The following is a 20,636-nucleotide window of genomic DNA, read 5'->3' as shown; positions in this document are numbered from 1 at the left end:
CGGTCCCCTCTTGCTGAAAGCCTTTCGGCTTAGACTGTATGCCAGGGCTGAATTCCATCAGACAGTCTGGCTCTCTCTTGTTGGCAGTGTAGTGTCTGGGGAGGAATCATCCCTGGAGGAGAAGCTAACTTTGGCACTAACTCTGGATGCTCAGCTGACTGAAGGGAAAGTCCTCTGCTTCTTGTGGCCTGTGGCCAGAGGGGTCGAAAGGAAGTAAACCAGACGCCCGGGGACACAAACACAGAGACCGTCTCCTGGGCAGGCGGCACAGCGAGCGGAGAGCAGGGGGCTGTGCGTGGATGCATGCCTTCTGTTTGCGCCCCTCGTCCCGTCGTCTGAGGAGAGATCGGTCCACTCAGAAACGTCCCCCTCTGGAAGCAGTATTTGTGATCATGCTACTTACCTTACTCGGGAGCTTTAAGGGGACAGCGAGGGCGCAGACTCTTGCACCATTTGTGTGGGTGCAAATTCCAGTTGTTTCCCATGTGTTTCTGGGTCAGCCTCTCTCTGCTTAGTTTCAACTCTCACACAGGTGCGTCTTGCTTGAGGTGGTCAGTACGTGTCAGAGAGTCACGGAAGCGCCTCGTATGCGATCAGAGGGAGTGCCATCGTCACGGGGCTTCACGAGGCACGCGGCCTGGGGCACACGCTGAGCTTCTTGGACTTGCATCCCCAGCCCGAACTCACACCTCTGATTCCTTTTAGCTGCCCACCAACGCCTACCACCCTATCATAACCAACTTGACGGAGAAGAGAAAAAACCTCCAGAGTCCAGCAACGGTACTGAGTTACCTGCGAAACGTGTCCCTCAACTTACCCAGCAAGTCCCTCTCCCAGGAAACAGCGCTGAACCTCACCAAGGTAAAGCTATTTCTTTTCTGCGCCTGGCAGATCAGAGCAGGCCAACTGCCAGATCCAGGAGCACAGGTGTTTTGTTTGACCTGCACAGAGTCATAGAAAAGTCGTGAGCTTTTAGGTAAAAGTCTGGGTTACAGACTTCTCGTGAACAGCCGGGTGGGGTGGCCCCTCCAGCCAGCTCTGCCCAGCACGCTGGGGCCTCCCTCAGCTCAGACTCAGCTCTTCACCTCCTGTTCCCAGGTCCGCATCCACCTGGCGGCTGGCCATCTGGGTGTGCCACCCGGCCGCCTCCCTTGGCAACAGGTGAAGGGTGGGGTTGGGTCTCGGGCAGACGTAGCCCTGGTGTGCACACAGCGTGACCCCCCAGTGCCGAGACGTGCACGTCGGTGGGAATTGCCAAAGTTACCTAAAGTTAGGTGCCATTTATGGGACGGAATCAAGGTGCTTTTCACTCTGCAGGTCAAGGTGGGGGCCGATCCCTGGCTCTTGTGGCCTTAACTTGATCTCAGCACCAGGGCTCTCCGCCGAGTGGGTTTCCCTGGGGAGAGTGCAGTGTAAGGGTCCCGAGCAGGGTGCAGAGGGCTGACAGCAGGGTTGAATTTCCCTCCACGGCTGCTTGCCCAGTGCCCTTGGCCACGCTGCTCATTTACGATATGGGGGCGACAACAGGATACTCGGCTCGGGGGACCCAGGTGGGCTCGTGCGAGCGGAGAACAGAGTCTGGCACAGGTGAGCGCTCAGTTAGGGTTCTTCGTCCTCCCTGACCCGCTGGCTGCAGACGGACATGGAGCAGCTCGGGACACCCGGGCGTCCTTAAGGGGGGGGGAGGGGTGAGTGCTGACATCTTTGGCGCGCTGGGTTCCGGGGTCCTGGCCCCTGCCCCGTGTCCCCGGCCAGGCACCCACCTTCTGCCAGCCTCGGCGTCTCGGCCAGCGCGGAGAGGCCATTCCGCCTCATCCGCCTCCTCGCGGGAGTGGTTCTGGCCGCCGGGGACTAGCAGCAGCACGAAGGACGTACTTCCAGACAGGGGCGAAGGAGTGCTCCACCTGGGCTCCAGCGCTTCGGTCTTCCCGCACGCCAGGGCTCTGGGCGGCAGCGCAGTTCTCCACACACTCCGCCGCGTTCCCCACCGGCTGCCGGGGTAGCGCCACACCCCACGCGTAGCCGACCGCCTCCGGGAGGGAGCCGGAAATGCTTTCCCAGGGTTCCCCGTTCAGGCCTCCCTTCACAGCTCATTGGGCAGAACTCGGTCACATGACCACCACCTGGCCAGTCGCTGGCCAAGGGGAGCAGGCGGGGCGTGATGGCTCAGCCAATCATAAGGAGATGGAGGCGGGAGCAAGGTGCTGTACTTGCGCACTTCCAGGCCACCCCCCCCCCCCACCCGCTCCAGGCGGGAGCCCTGGGGTGGAAGGAAGGATTCCCAGGGGGCGCTGGTACGCGGTGGGTGGGCGGTAGCCTCCAGGGTGTTTGTGTTGGAATGTGGAATCCAATCAATGCAGGTTTCCACAGGTCATTTTGAAGCTTGGTGATTTCCTCTTTCCCTGCGCCTCCCTCTCCGGGCCTCCTGACAGGGTGGGAGATTGCAAACTCGGCCCTGGTCGACCGAGGGCGGAGTAGAGGCAGCGGTTCACCCGCAGGGGGTGGCCGCAGCCTCGGATCCGCCGGAGTTTCATCTGTAGGGCAGCCTCTTATTTTGCAAGGGAAGCCGCATGCCTGGATCCTTCAAGTGGAAAATAATCCAATTTTTAAGAAGTGGACAGCTAACGGACATTTGAAAGCAGTTATTTGCGGATTTGTGAGGCGGGTTCAGCCTGTGGGCTCTCGGTTTGGGACCGCTGGTGTGGGCCCCGGCGGAGAGACCTGCCTGGGCGTCCTGCAGACGAATCCTGCAGATTTACTCCAAACCCCACCCATGTCTGATTGGGTGAGAAGTAAAAAACCCTTGGCATCCATTATCCAGTTTTCCATGATGTCCTGGCTTCTCACTGGCTCGCACTGGGAGGGGGAAAATGAGGAGAAAGCATTTCCCGTGCTGGGTGATAAGGGCACCGTTACCGTATCTGGCTGTGGAGTACTTGAGCTGTGGCTAATTCAAATTGAGATGTGCCCTAAATGTAAAATATGGCCTGGATTGCTAAAACTTGGGACAAAGAAAAGAGTGTGAAATATTAAATTGATAATTTTTATGTTGAGCGCGTGTTGAAGTGCTGTGTTAGGTATATAGATATAGGACTAAGTAAAATATATTCTGAAAATTAATTTCGACTGTCGCCTTTTAACTTTTTAAAATATGGCTACTAGGAAACTTAAAGTTTGAAATGTGGTTCGCATTATATGTTTATTTCACCAAACTGCGCTAGAGTAGGAGTCGGCAGATTGTAGCCCGTGGGCCAAATATAGTCTGTTGCTTGTTTTGCTAATCAAGTTTTATTGGAACGTGCTCGTTCAGTTCTGTGTTGTCCGTGGCCGCATTTGCACTACAATGGGAGGGTTGAGTGTTTGTGACAAAATTATACTCAAAGCTTAACCGCTTTACTAGGTGGGCTTTAAAAAAAATAAAAGTGCCAACTCCTGTTCCAGATTATAAATTCTAAGATGCGTGCTAAGCAGTGTCATTTTGTCTGCCTTTAGGCTTTCTTAAAAACCATGGGAGAGGTTCTTCAACTGCCCAGTTGGATTGATGTGTCAGAGGTAAGACAAAAAACATTTGAGCTTCAAAACGTACATACTTTGGGAACTGCCGCGTCTTCCCAGAAGTGGGATAATTGTGGCCCAATTCACATCTCTAAGAGAAATGATGCATCCCTCCGTCCCTCAATCTGGGACATTAGAGCTCAGACCAGATATACAACTGATTTGAAGCGCCTTGTCTTCTGTATGGCTTAAGGGTTGTGTGTCAATAACATGCCACTGTCCTCCACACCGAGCGGGGAAGGGGTTGCAGTTCTCCATGAGGACTGCTTACTTGGTTGACGTTTATCATTTTTAAATGATAAATTTTTTACCGTCACTTTCTTCTCGAATGGCAATAAAAACATGTTTTACGCTTAAAGATTACTAGCTTATGTGAAAAAAGTGGAACACGTGGCAATATGTACTTCGTGATAAGTGTAAGAACCAAAAAAGCTTCTCTTTTTCTCTGAACAGCAGATAGAGAATGGAATACTTTTTTTCTTTTTAAAAGTAATGTCATTGACTTTGCTGTTTGATAAAACAAGTTAATAAGCTGTAGAGAAGGTAGAAACTGCAGACGGTAAGAAATATATGAAAGAACAGTCACCTGAAGTCTTACGGCACACCGTGACCCCGAGCACTCTTGCATACGTCCCTTTCCATCTAGTTTACGTTTTGCTCACATGTATATATTCCACAAATACTCTGTATGCGTGATTTAACCTGGCTGTCCTTAACTATGTCCAGGGCAGTTTCCAGCAACAGTAGGTGTATCAGTCAGGCTAGGCGAGGCTGTGCTGCAGTAACAAAGAGGCCCCTGCATCTCAGTGGCAGAGCACAGGTGAAACTTTTCACTGATGCAAAGTGTGAAGTGGGTCTCAGGAGCCCTTTCTCAGTCCGGTGACCTGGGGTCCTGGCTCTGTCCATTTTCTTATGTTGTGGTCTTGACATGGGACCTACAAGGTTGCCTGGCGGGGTGGGGGACGCATAACTGCTTAGCAGGGCCATACCCACACCGGTCTAATATTAAAGTGCCTATTCTCCTGAACCCCTATAATGTTAAAAAATATTTGCCAGTTGCTGGCAGAAATGTTATTAATGAGATTGCTACAGGATTTACATTTGATGAACTTTTTATTTGAACAGTTTCAAACGGAATGAGATTGAATTTTTAACCCTGGCAAAGGGAGGGGGGGAAAAGGATCCTGAATTTAAGATTGGGATAATCTTACCTAGAAACCTTTTCTAAAAGGCACAGCCGTCTAGGGTTCATGACCCCCGGGGGTGGCTCTGTACAGGGCTGCAGCCTGGGAAAGCCTGGGAACATGGCCAGCAGAGGACCTGAGTAGGCCCATTTTCTCAGCATCATTTTAAAGTGACTTTTTTTGAATGCTCTGCCACAGAACAGAAATGATCATGAAACCATTCAGGCTTAGGCAGGCTCAACTGTTCATTAGAGAGAAGGTACGAATCAGCCACTGCCCAACAGAACTGCCGGCCAGAAACACAGATCTCCATGTGCTCCACCGGGCTTAGCTGATTGAAACCAGGCCACAGGCCTGAAAGAAAATGTCTAAAATTGGCCTCCCTGTTCTATTTCCACCTCATTAGATTCCCACGGAGCGTGTGTTTGTGAGAGAATGCTAAGGTCGCTTAGCTGACAGATGGTTTTCAGAAAGGCGGGAAGGAGAGAGGGGCACGATGGCAGACGGGAACAATCACTGCGTGCCTGGGTGGCTGAGAGGCCCTGTCCCTGGTAGATGAGTGTCTCACGATGAGGGACAGTCAGCCCAAGGTGGGCTGTCTGCAGAGATACGGGGTGACCAGGAGGGACCCCTGCCTTCTTGGGGGCAGCAACCACTGGGATCCTCTCTGCTTGGGGGATGCAGAGTAAGTGGAGAGGGCCCTTGGAGGGAAGGGGTGCACCAGGAAGGTCATGCGGAGAGGATCTGGGGAGCTGGCATCCGTCCCCTGCATGTAGAATAGGGTGAAGCCGCTGGTGTCCTTGTCCTGGAGGGGACTTGGGGCCAGTTAGCCCCTTCCACGGAAAACAGAAGGGGGCATGGCAGGGCCGGTCAGAGATTGGCTGAAGTTCCTGGTGACTTCAGGGTGCAGCTGGGACTGGGTCTTTGTCACCTGGGGCTAGGCCTTGGAGCCAATGGCTTGGGTGGCCCCGGGGGACTGTGTTCCGCGGGCTCGGTGGGGCGTTTGCCTGTGAGAGGGGTAGTGGCACGGCTCCTTCCCATCCGGTCATGGAGAGGTCAGGCCTGGCCCACCATGGCCTCCGCAGATGCGGGGCACTCTTCCTTTGGAGGGGGAGGGGGCACCGGCGGCGCCAGTGCGGAGCCGGACCCCGCGAGCTCGGCGAGTGCGTCTGGGGAGGGCAGTTGTGCCCGTTCCATTTGCTCAGTTCCTTCACGTCGTGTCGTTTGCAGGACAACGCCATCGTGCTGGGCTTGATAGAGACCGTCGACACCGTCATGGGCCACATCTCTTCCAACATGCACGCCAGCGACCCCCAGGTCACCATCATTGGCTCTTCCTCCATGGCAGGTAGTCGTCCGCCCAGGGCGGGACGCGGCCGTTGGTGGGGGTGGAGGCGCGGGAGCCGCGGGAGGGACGCTGTCCCCTGGAGTTCGCGCTGACGGCCCTGCGTCCACCTGCGCGCGCTCACGCGTGCGCAGACACTTCCGCACAGGTGCGCACCCACACGCGCACAGGCGCGCACACAGCGCACACACATAAGCGCACAGGTGCACGCATAAGCGCACAGGTGCGCACAGACGTGCGCAAATGCGCGCGCGCAGGTGCACACGCAGCGTGTAAACACGCGGGCACAGGCGCACGCACAGCGTATGAACGCGCGGGGATGAGTGCACAGGCAGCGTTTACACACACGTGCAGGTGGGCACACACACGCGCACAGACGGGGCACCACGCCCATCGGCCCAGACAGACCTCGCTGCTTTTCTGAACTGGGTCGCCCTTACACAGAATTACACTTTGTGGGGAGAGTGAGATCGGGGCACACGTGCTCAGCCATGATGCGGACGCAAAGCTACGTAAGCATTTGATGGCGACTGGGGGGCCAGCCTGATCTTGTGCTCGGTCGTCTGTGCTCGGAACGGAGTCGAAAAGCCGCGGCTCCTTTGAGTGCCTGTGAAATAAAAGGTGCAGAATCGGGTTTCCGAGAGCCACCTGGAGGCTTGGCCTAAATCTGCCTCTCCGGGATGGTCGGAGCAGCGCTTCCCTCCTACAAGTCTTTACCTAGGGAGCACTGCTGAGCTCCACCGCAGCAGCCGGGCTCTGGATCAGAAGCCTAGTTGAGCCACATAGGATAGTTGTAGTGGGAGTTAGTCGGCCGCGATGGCTCCCTCCGTGCAATGACACGTTTGCCTGACGGCCGGAGGTGTGTGTCTCGGGTGCCTTCCTCCTCCTGTGTCTCACGGGGTCCCCCAGAGTGTGGTGAGGAGCGGCTCCCCCTCCACACGGGCGGGGTTGGGGGGGGGGGCTCATCGCATAACTGAGAGCCATGGTGACAGAGGCCCGGAGGGAAGGAGGGGTCACCTCAGGCCACGGGGCCCCCACAGCGTGTGGCCGGATGGACACGTTAGCCACGCTCGAAATTACTTTCCCCGGACTCATTTTTTCAGGTCGTCATTTTCTAGAGGTAATTACACTACCCGGGGGAGCATGTTCTTTTAAAAACAGCAGAGGCAGATGGGGTTTTACAGCCCAATTTCCTGCGCCGCGGAGCTGACTGACTGTGGCTTCCTGTCTCTGGCTTGTTCTCAGAGTTCTCTGTGGCCAAACTCCTACCCGAGGCCATAAATTCCTCCCACTACCGCTTCCCGGCTCAGGGGCAGAGCTACATCGAGGTTCCCCACGAGGCTTTCTGCAGCCAAGGTGAGTGCAGCTGCAGGGCCCGCCCGGGAGCTCGGGCGGGGGGGCCCCGCCAGTCCTCAGCCCTTCCAGATGTGTTGCCAGCTGTTACCTGGCGAGCCACCGCCCTCAGACCTGCTCGCCTCTTCCTGCGCTCGGGGACGGCACTTCTCAGGGTGTGGCGGGAAGCTCCCGAGACGCTCACTCAGAATGCTGATTCCCAGTGCCCTCCAGCCTCGTGAACTGGGACTTGGGACAGGGGCGGGGAATCTGCATTTTGGGGAGGCTCTTGAGGCGATTCTGATCCACCGTGAAAGACGCCTTGTGTCCTCCCAAATCTGCACTGAGACACATCAGCCGCATATGACTAGATGTGGCCATCTCTCCCCTCCCCTTTCCCTGGCCTCGGGCTAGGTTTGGGGTTTGTCTGCCCAGGGGGCCTGGGTTCTGCTTCTGTCTCAGGGGTTAAGGCAACTCTGGCCATTTCCACTGCAGTCACAGTCCCTCCAGACTCCTTGAAAAGTGACTCGTCACAGACTCGTCCCTCGGGGTGTCAGGGGAGTCGTGGATTTGACTCAGCTCCTGATGCTCTGGCCAGAGGACATGGGATTCCCAGGGTTCTGCCTTAGAGACCGGGGACCAAGACCAGTGTGGGTGGTGTAGGATCACGGTGTCCCCTCCCCAGCAGGGAGTCCCCACTCGCCAGCCCTCGGGAGCCCACCTCCGCTCCCTGCACCATCTTGCTTGCCTGTGTGAAAGGTGCCCGGGGATGTTAGGTGACAGCCCCCTACACTTGGGGTGAACTCCAGAGAGGTCTGGAGATGATGCTCTGATCCGCCGGGGGCGCACGTGACCTTTGCTCATCTCACACACCTGGCTGCATGAGCGGGAAACCCTCAGTGTTGCCGAGTGAGCTGGGCCGCAGCCTCGTGCTGTCCCCTGTGAAGGCTCCTCCCACCGGCAGCAGGACTTATTGGTCACGAGCACTGACCGGTGGCTGGAATTCCTGGGAATTCCGGGTTCAGCCACTTACGGGTTGTGCGGCCTTATGCAAGTTACCGAACCTGCCTGTGTCGCGGTCTCCTCATCTGTGAAACGGGGCCGGTGTTCGTACTGGGCTCATAATATTGTTTCGAGAGCTGAATGAGCAAAGCCCCTCTACGTGGCACATGCTGAGACTTAGAGGATGTTAAAGACATTCCTGAAATGCTAACAGAGTCAACAAATATCCCCGACGGTCCCGGGAAGACAGCTAACCGCTTATGCTCCAAGCGCTCTCCGTGAAGCGGGTGGAGGGAAATAACAGAAACAATGATTCCTGCTTCAGAGCTGTCGCACGGCAGAGAGGTGGGACCCAGCCGAGAGGCATGAGGGGCATGTATGTGGTCACTGCCGCTTGTAAACCCTGCGTCTGCCGGCTCGTTCAAGCATGCGTGTTACTACAGATGCCTCATACGCCAGCAGCAAACAGGACGTGCTCACCCGGAGGAGCAAAGCTGGAGGCTGGCGCTGGGACCGCCCCTCGAGCGGGGCCCTGTGCCTTCGCGAGCTCTAGCGTTTCTGGCGAGTCTGGCTTCCCCCCTGGGAGCTGTTGTATCTGTCTGTCTGGAGTTGACTCAGGGGAGGAGCAGGGAGTCATTGTCACGGTTGAATCCACAGCTGAAGGGTCACAAAGTTTCTACTCAGACTCATGGAAAACTCTACCCTGAGAGTCCCTCACTTTCTCCCTCCCCGCCCTCCCCAGGAGCTGCCCCCGGGGTTTTGGGTGTGAGGGTCTGCACTGTGCATTGCTGGGCAAGTGGGTTTGGCTGGGGGCTTCGTCACCAGGAAGATTGACAGGTGTCTGCGACCCTCTGCTTTTCCCCAGCCTGGACCACCATCGTGGGCCTTCTCTACCACACGATGCACAATTACCTGGACAACATCTGGCCAGCCAAGACCAAGTGAGTCCCTCAGGGTCACATGGTATGGAGAGGGCAGTGGGTGTGTGTGTGCTTGTTTGCTGGGTGGCTGTGACACCCCCACTTCCCTGCCATCACAGGCACACACAATATAGCCTTGGAGGACACTGGGGGTTCGGTGGGCCCTGGGTGGGCAACCTGAGAGTGCAGCAGTCAGGTGACCATATCTGCCCTGCCTGAAAGGACCTGCGTGACTGCGGGCGAGTGACCCAACTGCCTGAGCCTCAGCCGCCACTTCCGTAGAGTGGGAGGACAGCGGCACATGTCTCCAGCAGTCAGGGTGTATTAGATACGTTGGCTTAGGCGGAAGGTGGGGAGACTGGGGTCTCATGAGACTAAGGAGGCTTCAGGCACAGTTAGATCCAGGCACCCAGGGGATGCCTTGTGATCTGATCTCTCCGTGCCCTGTCTGTGCTCACTTCTGTGTTGGCTCACGTCCAGGGAGGCCTCTACATAGAAGCATGGCGGGCTCCGGTAGCTCAGGGACTGCCCCCCCACCTCTGGGTCCTGAGGTCTCCGAAGGAGAGGAGCCTTTCCAGAATGTGCTCGTGGAAACTCAGGGAGGGCTGTGATTGGTCCATTTGGGTCATGTGCCCATCTTGGCCGCCCCCTTCATGGTGGCCGGAGCATCCTGCTCTCTCATTGGTTAGGTCTGCTCACATGACCCTGTGGAAACACAGGGAGGGCTGTGATTGGCCCGTTTGGGTCCTGCCCCCTTTTGGCCCTTCCACTCATGGGGGTGTCAGAGCATCCTGCTGTCTTGCTGGTGGTGTCTGCTCACGTGGGGGTGGGTCAGCCCTCTCAGACCACAGGGAGAGGCTGATTCCTCCGAGAGGGGAGGGGAGGGGAGGGTCCGTGCCTCCCCTTTCATAGGGTTGCCCTCACCCCGGCTTGGTGAGGCTCCACTTGGCTCTCTTGCCCCCCAGCTTCCCCCCTGCCCGGGAAGCTGCGGGCCCCCTCTGCTGCCCTGCCCTGCGGGGTGGGCTGCGGATGCTGGTGCTGGAGCCGGTGGTGTGGACCCCTCAGTAATGGGGCTGTGTGGATGCCGGCTGTGTGGACCCCTCGGTAATGGGGAGCAGGCTGTTTGAACTGCGTCCGGATAAAGGGTGGGGGATGAAGACCTTGTGGAAACACGGGTGGCTGAGCCCCGGCGTCCTGTCTCCCAGTACTGCTCCTTCCCACCGCCTGGAGGGACGCAGCCTTTGGGGAGAGGGTGGCCTAGGGAAGGAGACGGCCACGATTCTGCTCTGGACCTGGGACCCATCACCCTGGGAAGGCCTGCGCTTGGACAAGTTTCCTTATAACTAAGGAGAGGGGCCCTGCCACTCTTTGTGTGTGATTTCCAGAATTCTTCAGGAGAGCCGTCAGAGGAAAATGCCACTGCTTTTTCTCAAAAAGATGCCCTCCCACCTCTTTGGGGGGATGCTTCTCCAATCCCAAGATTATGAATGAAAACGGGCCCTTCCCTGGCCGCCCTAATCTGCAGCTCTCATAGCTGAACGTTCAGGCCGATGCGGATTTGTCGTCGCAAAACAGGAGCTGTGTGTTCCTGAGGCGGAGCCATGGGGGCCAAGGGTAAGGGCGTGCAGGGAGAGCGGCATCTGGACCCCCATCCACATCTTCGTTCTGCCTCAGACTAGCAGAGGAAAGAAAAGGTGGAACGCGCATTTCAGGGGACAATTTGCTGTGACCGAGTCGAATCATGACCCCAGCCAGGTGCCAGCAGACTGTTTCATAAAGGGCCGGATAGTAAATATTTTTGTCTTTACGGGCCATACTGTCTCCCTCACAACTACTCGTCTGCGCTGGAAGTGTGAAAGCAGCCTCAGACAACGCGGAAAGCAGTGGAAGCGGCTGTGTGCCAATAAAGCTTTATTTATAGGAGCAGGCAGCCGCCCAGGCCTGTGTTTGCACACCCCTGCTAGACGGTTCTGTCAGTGCTGGCAGCAGCAGATGGGGGAAGAGGCCGTGTTTGTCCTGCCCCGCGTTGGGGTGGGGGGTGGGCCAAGGCTCTGCCTGAAGCCTGCAGGTGGGACATTCAGGGCCTTCAGCCTTTAGCGCCCTGCTGCCCTCACTGCCCCGGCTGCCCCCAGGGAGGACTCTCGGACGCCTCAGAACCCTTGCTGGCGTGATCTGGACCCCCGCGGTCAGTTCCTCTTGTCTCTGAAAGTCGTGGGCTCTGAGACTCGCACACCAGGTGGTTCCCCTCCCCCCACGGCCCCCTGCCCCTTAGCAGTAACGCGCGCCGACTGCCGGAACCTGTCGGCCCCAAAAGTACACTCCTCTCCCAAAGTCCAGACATCTTGCAGTGATGAGAACGTGTTTTTCATGTGTGGGATCTTCAACCCGGGTGAAGGTCTAAGGTCAGCACTTGGTGCAAAAGTGTCTTCTTGTTGGCGACGTTAACCTGGGAAACAAAGTCGCTGAAATGGCTTCTCAAGTACAGCCCCCATACGTGCGGCATCAGGGCGGGACGGAAGTCACCGGCAGCGTCGTGGATGGCAGCACAGAGTCGGTGCTGGGCTCCTGGCTCTCTTCTCCCGGCGGGGCCCTTACCGGCTGCGTGAACTGGGCAGATGCCTGGCCGTCTCCGTGTCGTCCTCTCTAGAGTAGGGGTGGGGACAGTACTGATGTGTGAGGCTGCCTTGAGCGCCAAGTGAGTTAATTGTTTAAACAAAGTGCACTGCTCCTAACGACATCTGTAAGTGCTTGCTTAACGAGATCTGTAATCACTCGATAAGAGGATTGGACGTCCTCGCCACAGTGACTGGAAGAGAATTCTGAAATTCCGCACCCGGTTAGGGTTAGACTAGTAGAGCCAGCTGCCTGCTTGCCTCCACAGCCGGGCCCATTCCCCTAGCGTTCTGCACGGGGCCTCCGTACGCGGAAGGTTTCCGTAAGAAGGGAAGGGGCGGTGGGGTCGTAACGTTCTCTCAGTCGCCCTTGGGGGCAGGGTGGGGCCAGCACGTGAGTCTAGGGCATGAAGCTGGGGGTCAGGCTGGCACGGGGTCACCATATCCACGGCCACGCCCTGGGCGGGCTGCTGCAGGGGCCCCGGCAGCCACTGGCAGGGGCAGCGTCTCACTGTGCACGGGTCCTGGGGGCACGTGGCCGGCCCCTGCTGGGCCCCCTGGACACGGAGGGTCCTTGGAGCGTCACGTGCCCCCTCGTGATGAGGACTGCTCTGCTCTTCCCAAGGGCCGTGCTGTGCCAGGCAAGCACCTGGGACGGCCGTGTCCCTCAGAGCGGGGCTGGGGATCCGCGCTGGGCACGGCGTCTCCGCTCCCCCTCCACAGGTGGAGACCCGGGCCCTCTCCGGGATGTTAAGGCTGCCGGGGGCAGAGGCAGGGCTGTGACTCGGGTCTCTAGGTCTCCGCGTCTTGTTGACGGAGTCACGTGTGCTGCAGGAGAAGCTCCCGGGGGCTGTGGCTTACTTAAGTGTCCGCTCGCGTCCTTCTTGTAGAGTAACGCCATCCGGTCAACGCGGGAGGAATGACAGAATCGGAGACGCCGCCCTACACGCAGTCGCTGATGGGGGCAACGTCATCAGTGGGTGTTAGCACCGCCGGGTGAGGGGCAGTCGTGGAACGGGGTCGTGCCCTGTCGCCTCAAGGGTACTCGTTAGTTCACCAAGTGAGCAGGGTACCTGAGGCTGGAGACGGCTGTCAGGTGCCACTTCAGCCAGCTGGTCACTCTCAATATGGTCAGCGCTGGGGCGTGGTATCCTGTGTCCCCCCGGTGCGACGCCATGGAGGGAGTTAACGTGGCCCGTGGAGTGATCCTGCCCCAGGTGCGTGGCCTGAAGCCCCACGCGAGGAAACCGTCCACAGATCTAAAGTAAGGGCCATTTTGCAAACGGCGGTTTGCACTGCTGGACGTCCACGAAAGAGGAAGAACCGTGGGGACCGTCCCAGAGTTCAGGGGCCCGCGGAGCGGCGCTCCCTGGCGAACGCACAGGCCTCGTTGGGACGCAACAGCCGAGAGGCACAGGCGGGGACCAGGCGTCGCATCGTGTTAGCGAATCAGTGTCTGGCTTCCGAGTGTGGTGACTGGGCCTCGCTACGGAGGAGGCTGACTCCGCGCTTAGAAGGGGCTTGCTAGAGCGTTTAGGGGGAGGAGAGTCACGGCGTGCTTCCTCGCGGTTCAGCAAGAAGAAAGTTGTACGTGTGTGTGGAGGGCTTGAGCCCGTCAGGTGATGTGACTGTGACACTGGCAGGGGACCAGGGATGGGGCCCTAGGAGTAGAGCGAGTGTTCACTGCACGCTTTCTAGCAAAGCTTCTGCAGGCTTGACGGGGAGAGGGGTTTGAGCTCAGTCGAGGGAGGAAGAAGACTACGCCCAGCGCGTTGGCCGTCAGGAAGACGGCTCCGTGGGCGCAGACACAGGAAGGTAGCAGAGTCCCCCGCCAGACTTTGGAGAGCGGGTGGCAGGCAGGCAAGGTCCCAACCAGGCAAGAAAGCAGCAGGTGACCGGGTGGCCCGTGCGGGATCCCAGGGACCCCACGTCTCCGGCGCTCCGGGGTGGCTTTCCAGAGTTGAAGTCCACGCAGCAGACGTTTGCCGCTTACTGATTGCGTGCAGGCGGGCTAGGACCGCGGTGAGGCAGGCAGGCGCCCGGGGCGCAGACCTCAGGGAGGCGCTCACTCGTGGGGTCGTACAGGGGCCGCGTGTGCCAGGCCCTGAGTGTGGGCACCTCCTTAAAACCTGCGTCCCGGGCTCCTGGCCTCGCCCCCGTCTTGGCCCTGAATGTCACTTTGACCTCATAACTCCATGAGGCAAGTGCCGTATACATCAGGTAGGGGTCTTTCGATCGGGGTGTAAGGAACAGAGAAGCTGGCTTGGACTGTCTTAAGTAGGAGGGTAGTTCATTGGATCGTGTCGGCTGAAAGGCGCATGGACATTTTGGCTTCAGGAGCAGCTCGATCCAACGTCCAGTTGATGTCACTCTGCTCGATCTCACTTCTGCCCTGGTGGGGGGCTCCTCTCCCAGTCCATCTCTTCCCTCCCGATCGAACCACTGCCAGGGCACCTCCTTCAGGGCCGACGTGGAGCCGAGAGAACCGAGGGTCTCTGACCCAGCATTTTCCATCTGAATCTTGTCACGTCTCCTTGGACTTTCCCGGGTCACGTGCCCACCTCTGCACAGTCACCGTGGCCTGAGGGAGGCAGTGCCCTGGGTGGTTCAGGCCTGGGCAGCAGGGCTCACTCCTGAGCCGATGGAGTCAGCAGCAGGGCACATTGGCTACAAGGGGGGCAGGGGGTGGTCACCTGGAGGAAACGGAGGGCCCTTCACGAACGCATGCCGGGCGGCGAGACCACAGGTGCCCACCACGCTACCGTTGATCCCATCTTTTTATAAGCTGGGAGGTTAAAGTTCAGACAGGGTAAGTCACTTACCCAGGGTCACACAGCTGAGTGAGTGGGATTGCCGAGATTCAAACCCAGAGCTTTGTCCTTTCCATCCGTCACGCTCCCTGGGCCACATCTTCTTCCAGCAGACTCTCTGTGAGGTCGCCCGGGGTGCCGGCCTCCAGCCTCGCAGAGCAGGTCCCGGATGACGGGACTCTCCCTGCAACATGGTAGTGCCCGCTTGTAGGTCTCCTCTGCGGGTCCTGGTGGGTACTGAGCGAGACCAGTCAAAGCTCCCCCCGAGAAAGATTTCAGTCTCCAAAGTTTCGGCCCTAACGTTGAATTCTGAGCCAGGTTCTAGCTGCGTTCCCTCCCCCTTTTCTGTTCTGTAATGATTTTCCATTTCCTTCCAAGGATTGCTGAGGCAGCAAATTACAAAACCCACCCGCTGTCTGCAGCCAGCTACCTGATTTCCCTGGAGGTGTCCCCACCGCCGACACTGTCCCAGAACTTGTCAGGATCTCCTCTCGTCACGGTCCAGCTCAGGCACAGACTGGTGAGTGAAAGTGAATCCGCTCTTGCCTCTGGTCTTTGATCTTGCACTGAGGAGACTGGGTTGTCTGTGGGGCCACAGAGAGACTCTCAGGTCGCCCTGGTGCTGGCCCACGCTGGCGTTTTCCTCTCCCCAGAGCTCCTTTCCTGAGACTGTTTCTGGGAAGTCCCTCAGTGGTCACACGGTGTAGACCCTGGGGAAAAAGGCCTTTGGGACCAGACGTAGCTTTCGTAGACGTGTGTGGATGGATGTTTCTGATTTACAGTAAACGTCCTTCTAGGGGCACCTGGGGGGCTCGGTCGTTTGAACATCTGACTTGAGCTCAGGTCACAAGCTCGCAGTTGGTGAGATCAAGCCCGGCGTTGGGCTCTGTGCTGTTAGCGTGGAGCCTGCTTGGGATCTTCTGTCCTCGCTGTGCACCTTCCCCGCATATGCACGTGTGCTCGCGCGCGCGCGCTCTCTCTCTCTCTTAAAAATTAACATTAAAAACAAAGTCGTTCTTGGAGGAGGGGGATGTGTGTCTCGATGGTGCCATCAGTGTGTGCTCCGTGGGAACCACGCTTTGGAGCTGAGGGCGGGGGGGCCATTTCTGCGCGGTTTTGAGTGATGAGTTCTTGGTCCCACTGTGTCGTAACGGGGACTCCGTCGCATTTGCTTCCCTGCCGTCAGTGGGTACGAATGGCAGGTGCGATGGGACACACATGTGCTCTGTCCTTTAAACAGCGCGAGCTTGTCTCGTGCCGGGATGTGTCCCGAGATTCGGTGTTGATTCAACACCCAGGCGGCGTGTTTTTTAAGGAATTTATTTCAGAACTCACCATATGTTCAGTCGTTTGCACTCGTGCCGAAGACATTTCCTTCCAGCATTTTCTACACCATCCTGTCCCATCCTGTTCCACCAACCTTAACTGAGGACTTACTGTGTGCCGACCACTGTGTCCCAGGCCTCTCCTGTCCGTCCCCTCCCTCTGCACACACGGTCCTGACCTCGGAATGCCCCGGCACCCGGCCTCTCTCTCTTTTTCAAACAATCACGAACCATTAAGAGAATTTTAAACTGTGGTAAAATAGACATAATCTAAAACTTGCTGTCTTACCCATTTCTAAGCGCACAGTCTATGGCATTAGCACATGGATGCTGTTGTGCCGCCCCCATCCGTCCCCAGACGCTGCCACCTTCCCAAAATGACGCTCTGCCCTCGCGGACGCTACCCCCTGCCCCAGCCCCCAGCGCCCACCACCTGCCCTCTGTCACCGTGAATTGACTCCTCTAGGGACCTCACGTAAGTAGAGTCCTGCACTGTCCTTCCTTCTGGGACTGGTTTATTCCATCTGGTGTCGTGTCCTCAAGGTCCATCCACGTGGAAGCACGTGTCAGAAGTTCCTCCTTTAAGGCTGAAGAGCACTCCGTTTTCCTGTACGTAAAACATGCATTTTCTGCGACCCCACATTTTGTTCACCCGGCCGCCCACCGATGGGCACTTGGGGTGCTCCCCGCTCCTGTCGGCAAGATGCCGAGCTTGTGGGTGTGCAGGTACCTCCTCCAGACCCTGCTCTGGTCCTGGGTGTGCGCCCAGCAAGTGTCCTGGAGCGACGCCGTGCCTCTGCGCGCTCTGTCCTGAAGCCTCTCTTCCAGCTACATAAACTTCTCCAGGTGTCCAGAGGTCTCGGGCTCACCGAGCGCAGGGCCCTTTCCAGCGTCCACTGTCTCCGATGTGTGGACAGGGTTGGGCCCCGTCGATGCCCGTGGCCCCTCGACCCCCTCACTGGCTTCCAGGACGTGTCCTCTTGGGGGGCCGCCCCCGTGCCCCTGGCCCGTCCCCGCTGCATCACCTCCTCTAACTCCTTGCACAGGTGTCCCTGTCACACGACCACGTAAGTGTTTACCTGTCCGAATCCACAGAAATGCTGACGTGTCAGTGTCGCCACATACAGAGGTCACTGAAGACCCAAACCTACGCGGCCCCCGTGGCCTCAGCACAAAGTGTCCGTTCCGGTGGGTTTCCCAACTCTGGGTGCCAGCAGGGCGTTTCCCCTGGGCCTGCCACTCCTCTGCGCTCCTGGCTTCTGCCCCGGTGCCGCCCTTCCCTCCGTCTGTGCCTGAACCTTGGTGCCAGCCTGGGTTGCTGTCTCTGGTCCCCACCCAGGACCCGTCATCCCCTTATTCCCTTGGCTCAGAGCCCTTGTTCCTCCTTAGTTCTGCTGGGCCGGGGGCTTCCCGACTGCCCCCGTGGCCGCCTCCCCCCGCATGCCCAGACTGACCTTCCAGAAGCCCAGACCACGTGAGCCCACCCACCTGGCCGGCATCGTCCGTGACTCAGGTTTCTCTGAGGAAGAATCTAAACTCTGGGCCTCGGGGACAGATCTCTGGCCGAGCGTCCCAGTCCGGCTTTCTGCGTGAAGCCTTCCCTCCAGCGAAACGGGAGAACGGTGGCTCCCAGCTTTGCTCAGGGCGGCGGCTCGGTGCACGCTGAACATCGCCACCCCCCTCCCCCCCCACCGCGTGAGCGGCTCTGTCCCCCAGCTGTCCTGTCGTCGGCACATGTTCACACGACTCCTTCCAAGGAGAGGATACTGGTCCCTGGGACGGAGGTCCCCCCTCTGCCACCGCGGGAATGCCACCACCATGCAGAGGGAAGATCTCCGAGGCTCAGCGGCCTTGGAGGTTTGGTCTGCACGAGGGGGGCGTGTCTTTAGCGTTCCCGCGGTGAGGGTGTCACAGTGTGGCCCAGAGACAGCGCCGGCCTGCAATCGAGAGCGTGCAAATGCAGAGAAGGCTTCTTTCTCAGGACTCTGGGGCCGTCGTGGGGTTGAGGTTGAGGCTGCCCTAGTGGAGGCGGAGGCCGGGAGTCACGGTGGGCGTCGGGGCCCAGACTGGGCCTGGGGCTGAGGGACCCCGGGCTGAAGCCAGGGCAGCAGACCCAGCAGGAGGGCCAGGGACCTGCCTGTGGCGGGGGGGGTGGGGGGCGACGGGGAAGACACGGGGCTCGAGTGCTGGGCTCTGTGGGGTCCAGACACCCAGTGAGTTCACACGGGCACACACACATGGCACACACAGCACACGCATGGATGTACATAGAGCCAAAACACACACACACACACACACACACACCCATGCCTGGTACACACACAGACACACACATCTACATCAAGTACACACACACGCACATCCATACCTAGCACACATGGACACAGTACATGCCCCACACCCAGCACGTGCACACACACACACACACACACACACACACCCCTCTATTGTGTGGTCAGGCAGGCATGAGCCCCGGAACTGGCAAGGGGGGGAGGTGGATTTGTTCCACTTATCAGGGCTCCTTCCTCCTCACAGGCCCTCTCTGAGCAGGGCCACCCCAGGGTCCGCCACCCTCGGGACCCCACACCTCTGCCTGCTCTCCCACCCACACAGCCCCAGCCCTCCTGCCTTCTCCTCTTTCAGAACGGGGCCGCCCCTTGTCGACCCCACACGACCTTCCTCACAGCGCCCACGGGCTGCGGGCGGTAAACCGAGTTACTGCACATTGTTAGATTGTGGTGCTTACTGTTGGCGTTTTCCTGAGGGGGGGGCACCATCTATGGGACCCTGGCTCCCTCACCTCTGGCCTCACCCCTTCCGGGGAGCACCCTCCCCCTCGATGCTGCCTGGTGCAAACTGTGCTTTTGGAGGGTGGCTCGTTCCAGGGTTTTCCCAAGGAGACTTTCCAGCCAACGAGACAAAACCTGAAACTTTTCCAGGGGTCCGCTGGCCCCGCGAGGGAGTATTTCTGCCCCGCCAGTTCTTCTGCGCTGTCCTGCCGTCTGCTTATTTCCTGACGCTTGGACGCCTGCGTTAAAAGGGATAATCTCATTGTTTCCTTAGGAAACCAACTTGGGTCGGTTCCTGCTCTGAAACAGAGCCCAAACAGAGCTTGCTGGTATTGAGCAGTCTGGCTTTGAGACCCCCACGCGTATTGGGTCCCGGGTGGGCCTGCGGGCAGGGACCGGGTCGGATGGATGAGGCAGCCGGGGTGGCCGGGCTCTGTGTCCCGTTCAGCATCGTGTGGCTGCCCGAGCCTTGAGCACGTGTGCGCGTCGGGAGTCCGGCATCCAGGTGCCATTGTGGTGTTTGCTTCTTTCTGGTAATCCAGAGTCCCACCCCTGTGCTTTGGCCCACGCCGCTGTGCCGATCCACGGCCGCTGTGCCAGTTCTACTGTGCCCGTCCCCGCTACGCGGATTCTCGGCCGCTGCGCCAGTCCTGGCCGTGCCGATCACAGCCACTGGCAGCCTTTGCTGATGCAGTGTCCCGTCTGACTCCGGGGAGCCTGCTGAGCGAACACAGCTCGGAACGCTCGGCCGGGCAGCCGGTTAGAGGCTGTTGAGGGGGACGCGAGCGCGAGCAGATGCTCCCCGCCCTGAGATGTCCCTGAGGGCCCCGGCCGGAAGGGAGTGCTGCGGTCTTCTGACTAAACGTGGGTCAGAGATGTCGGCGTTCCCGCCAGTTAAAATCGCTCACGGCATCTGATGTGGATTGTAATTTGCAGCTCAGGATTGAACCCTCACCTTTCCCTGGTCAATGAAGGCGAACCTTTGCTGCCCCCGGAAGGTGGCCAGGCCAGCGAGACGTAGATTCTTCGGGCGCTGTGAAAATTAGAAAACCCAGATGAGCGTTTCAAAGAGCTAGGTGTCATCAGCTTTGAGTGCTGTTGTCTGAAATTCACTCATCAAACGGGCTTTCACTTTGACTGCGAGTCCCCAGGACAGGCCATGGGTCAGGATTGTCCTGACGCCTGGAGGAGATCGAGTCTGATGACGAGATCCATGAGGTTCCAGCAGCAGGACTCTGAGAACAGGTGCAAAGGGAGGGTCTGCCCCTCTGTGCATTCTGACCTCACCCCCGGCTGAGCCTCGGGCACGGTGGGAGCACACACTGGCCCTGGCTCCCCACGGCAGCTGGCGAGGAAGCCCGGGCAGGACGGCGGGGGCTCAGAGACTCCGGTCAGCGCCTGCCGTCCCTGTGTGTGGCCATCGGAAGGCCCCTGCAGAGTTGGCTCGGGATAAGCGCGGCGTGGCGGTTCAGGTGGCCGTGAAAGGTGTCCATCAGGAAGCCACTGCAGGTAATCACGAGGGCGTGTTAGTTCTCCAAGACACTCATGTGCTCACACGTTCGCTTGTTCGCTTGTTCCGCAGACACTGGCTCCTGATGTGGACCAAGCGACTCGCCTCTCTGTGCCTCTGTTTTGTCGTGCGTAGTAATGCGCGCGGGGGTGATAAGACATCCACGGGGTCAGTTAGCTCTTCCTGCTCCGTCTGGGTCTTCTGTGCAGAAACGGAGGCCAGCCGTGGCTAACTTTAGCAAGCAGAGTTTTC

The 20,636-nt window shown here is 58.5% G+C and overlaps 1 protein-coding gene across 3 annotated transcripts in view; it reads left to right on the top strand.

Moving 5' to 3' along the window:
• ADGRD1 (adhesion G protein-coupled receptor D1) overlaps positions 1-20,636 on the top strand; it is a 125,121-nt gene that overhangs the window by 34,314 nt on the left and 70,171 nt on the right. For all 3 annotated transcript variants that reach the window (XM_078435954.2, XM_078435952.2, XM_078435953.2), the window contains 6 exons: positions 706-861; positions 3,493-3,552; positions 5,970-6,087; positions 7,330-7,440; positions 9,284-9,359; positions 15,139-15,280. In XM_078435954.2, coding sequence (XP_078292080.1) covers positions 706-861; positions 3,493-3,552; positions 5,970-6,087; positions 7,330-7,440; positions 9,284-9,359; positions 15,139-15,280 — 663 coding nt within the window. The remainder of the gene's footprint in view (positions 1-705; positions 862-3,492; positions 3,553-5,969; positions 6,088-7,329; positions 7,441-9,283; positions 9,360-15,138; positions 15,281-20,636) is intronic.

The sequence above is a fragment of the Panthera onca genome, chromosome D3, assembly GCF_046562875.1.
Source record: "Panthera onca isolate mPanOnc1 chromosome D3, mPanOnc1 haplotype 2, whole genome shotgun sequence".
NCBI lineage: Eukaryota > Metazoa > Chordata > Mammalia > Carnivora > Felidae > Panthera > Panthera onca.
This window is presented reverse-complemented; position numbering and strand designations above follow the sequence as displayed.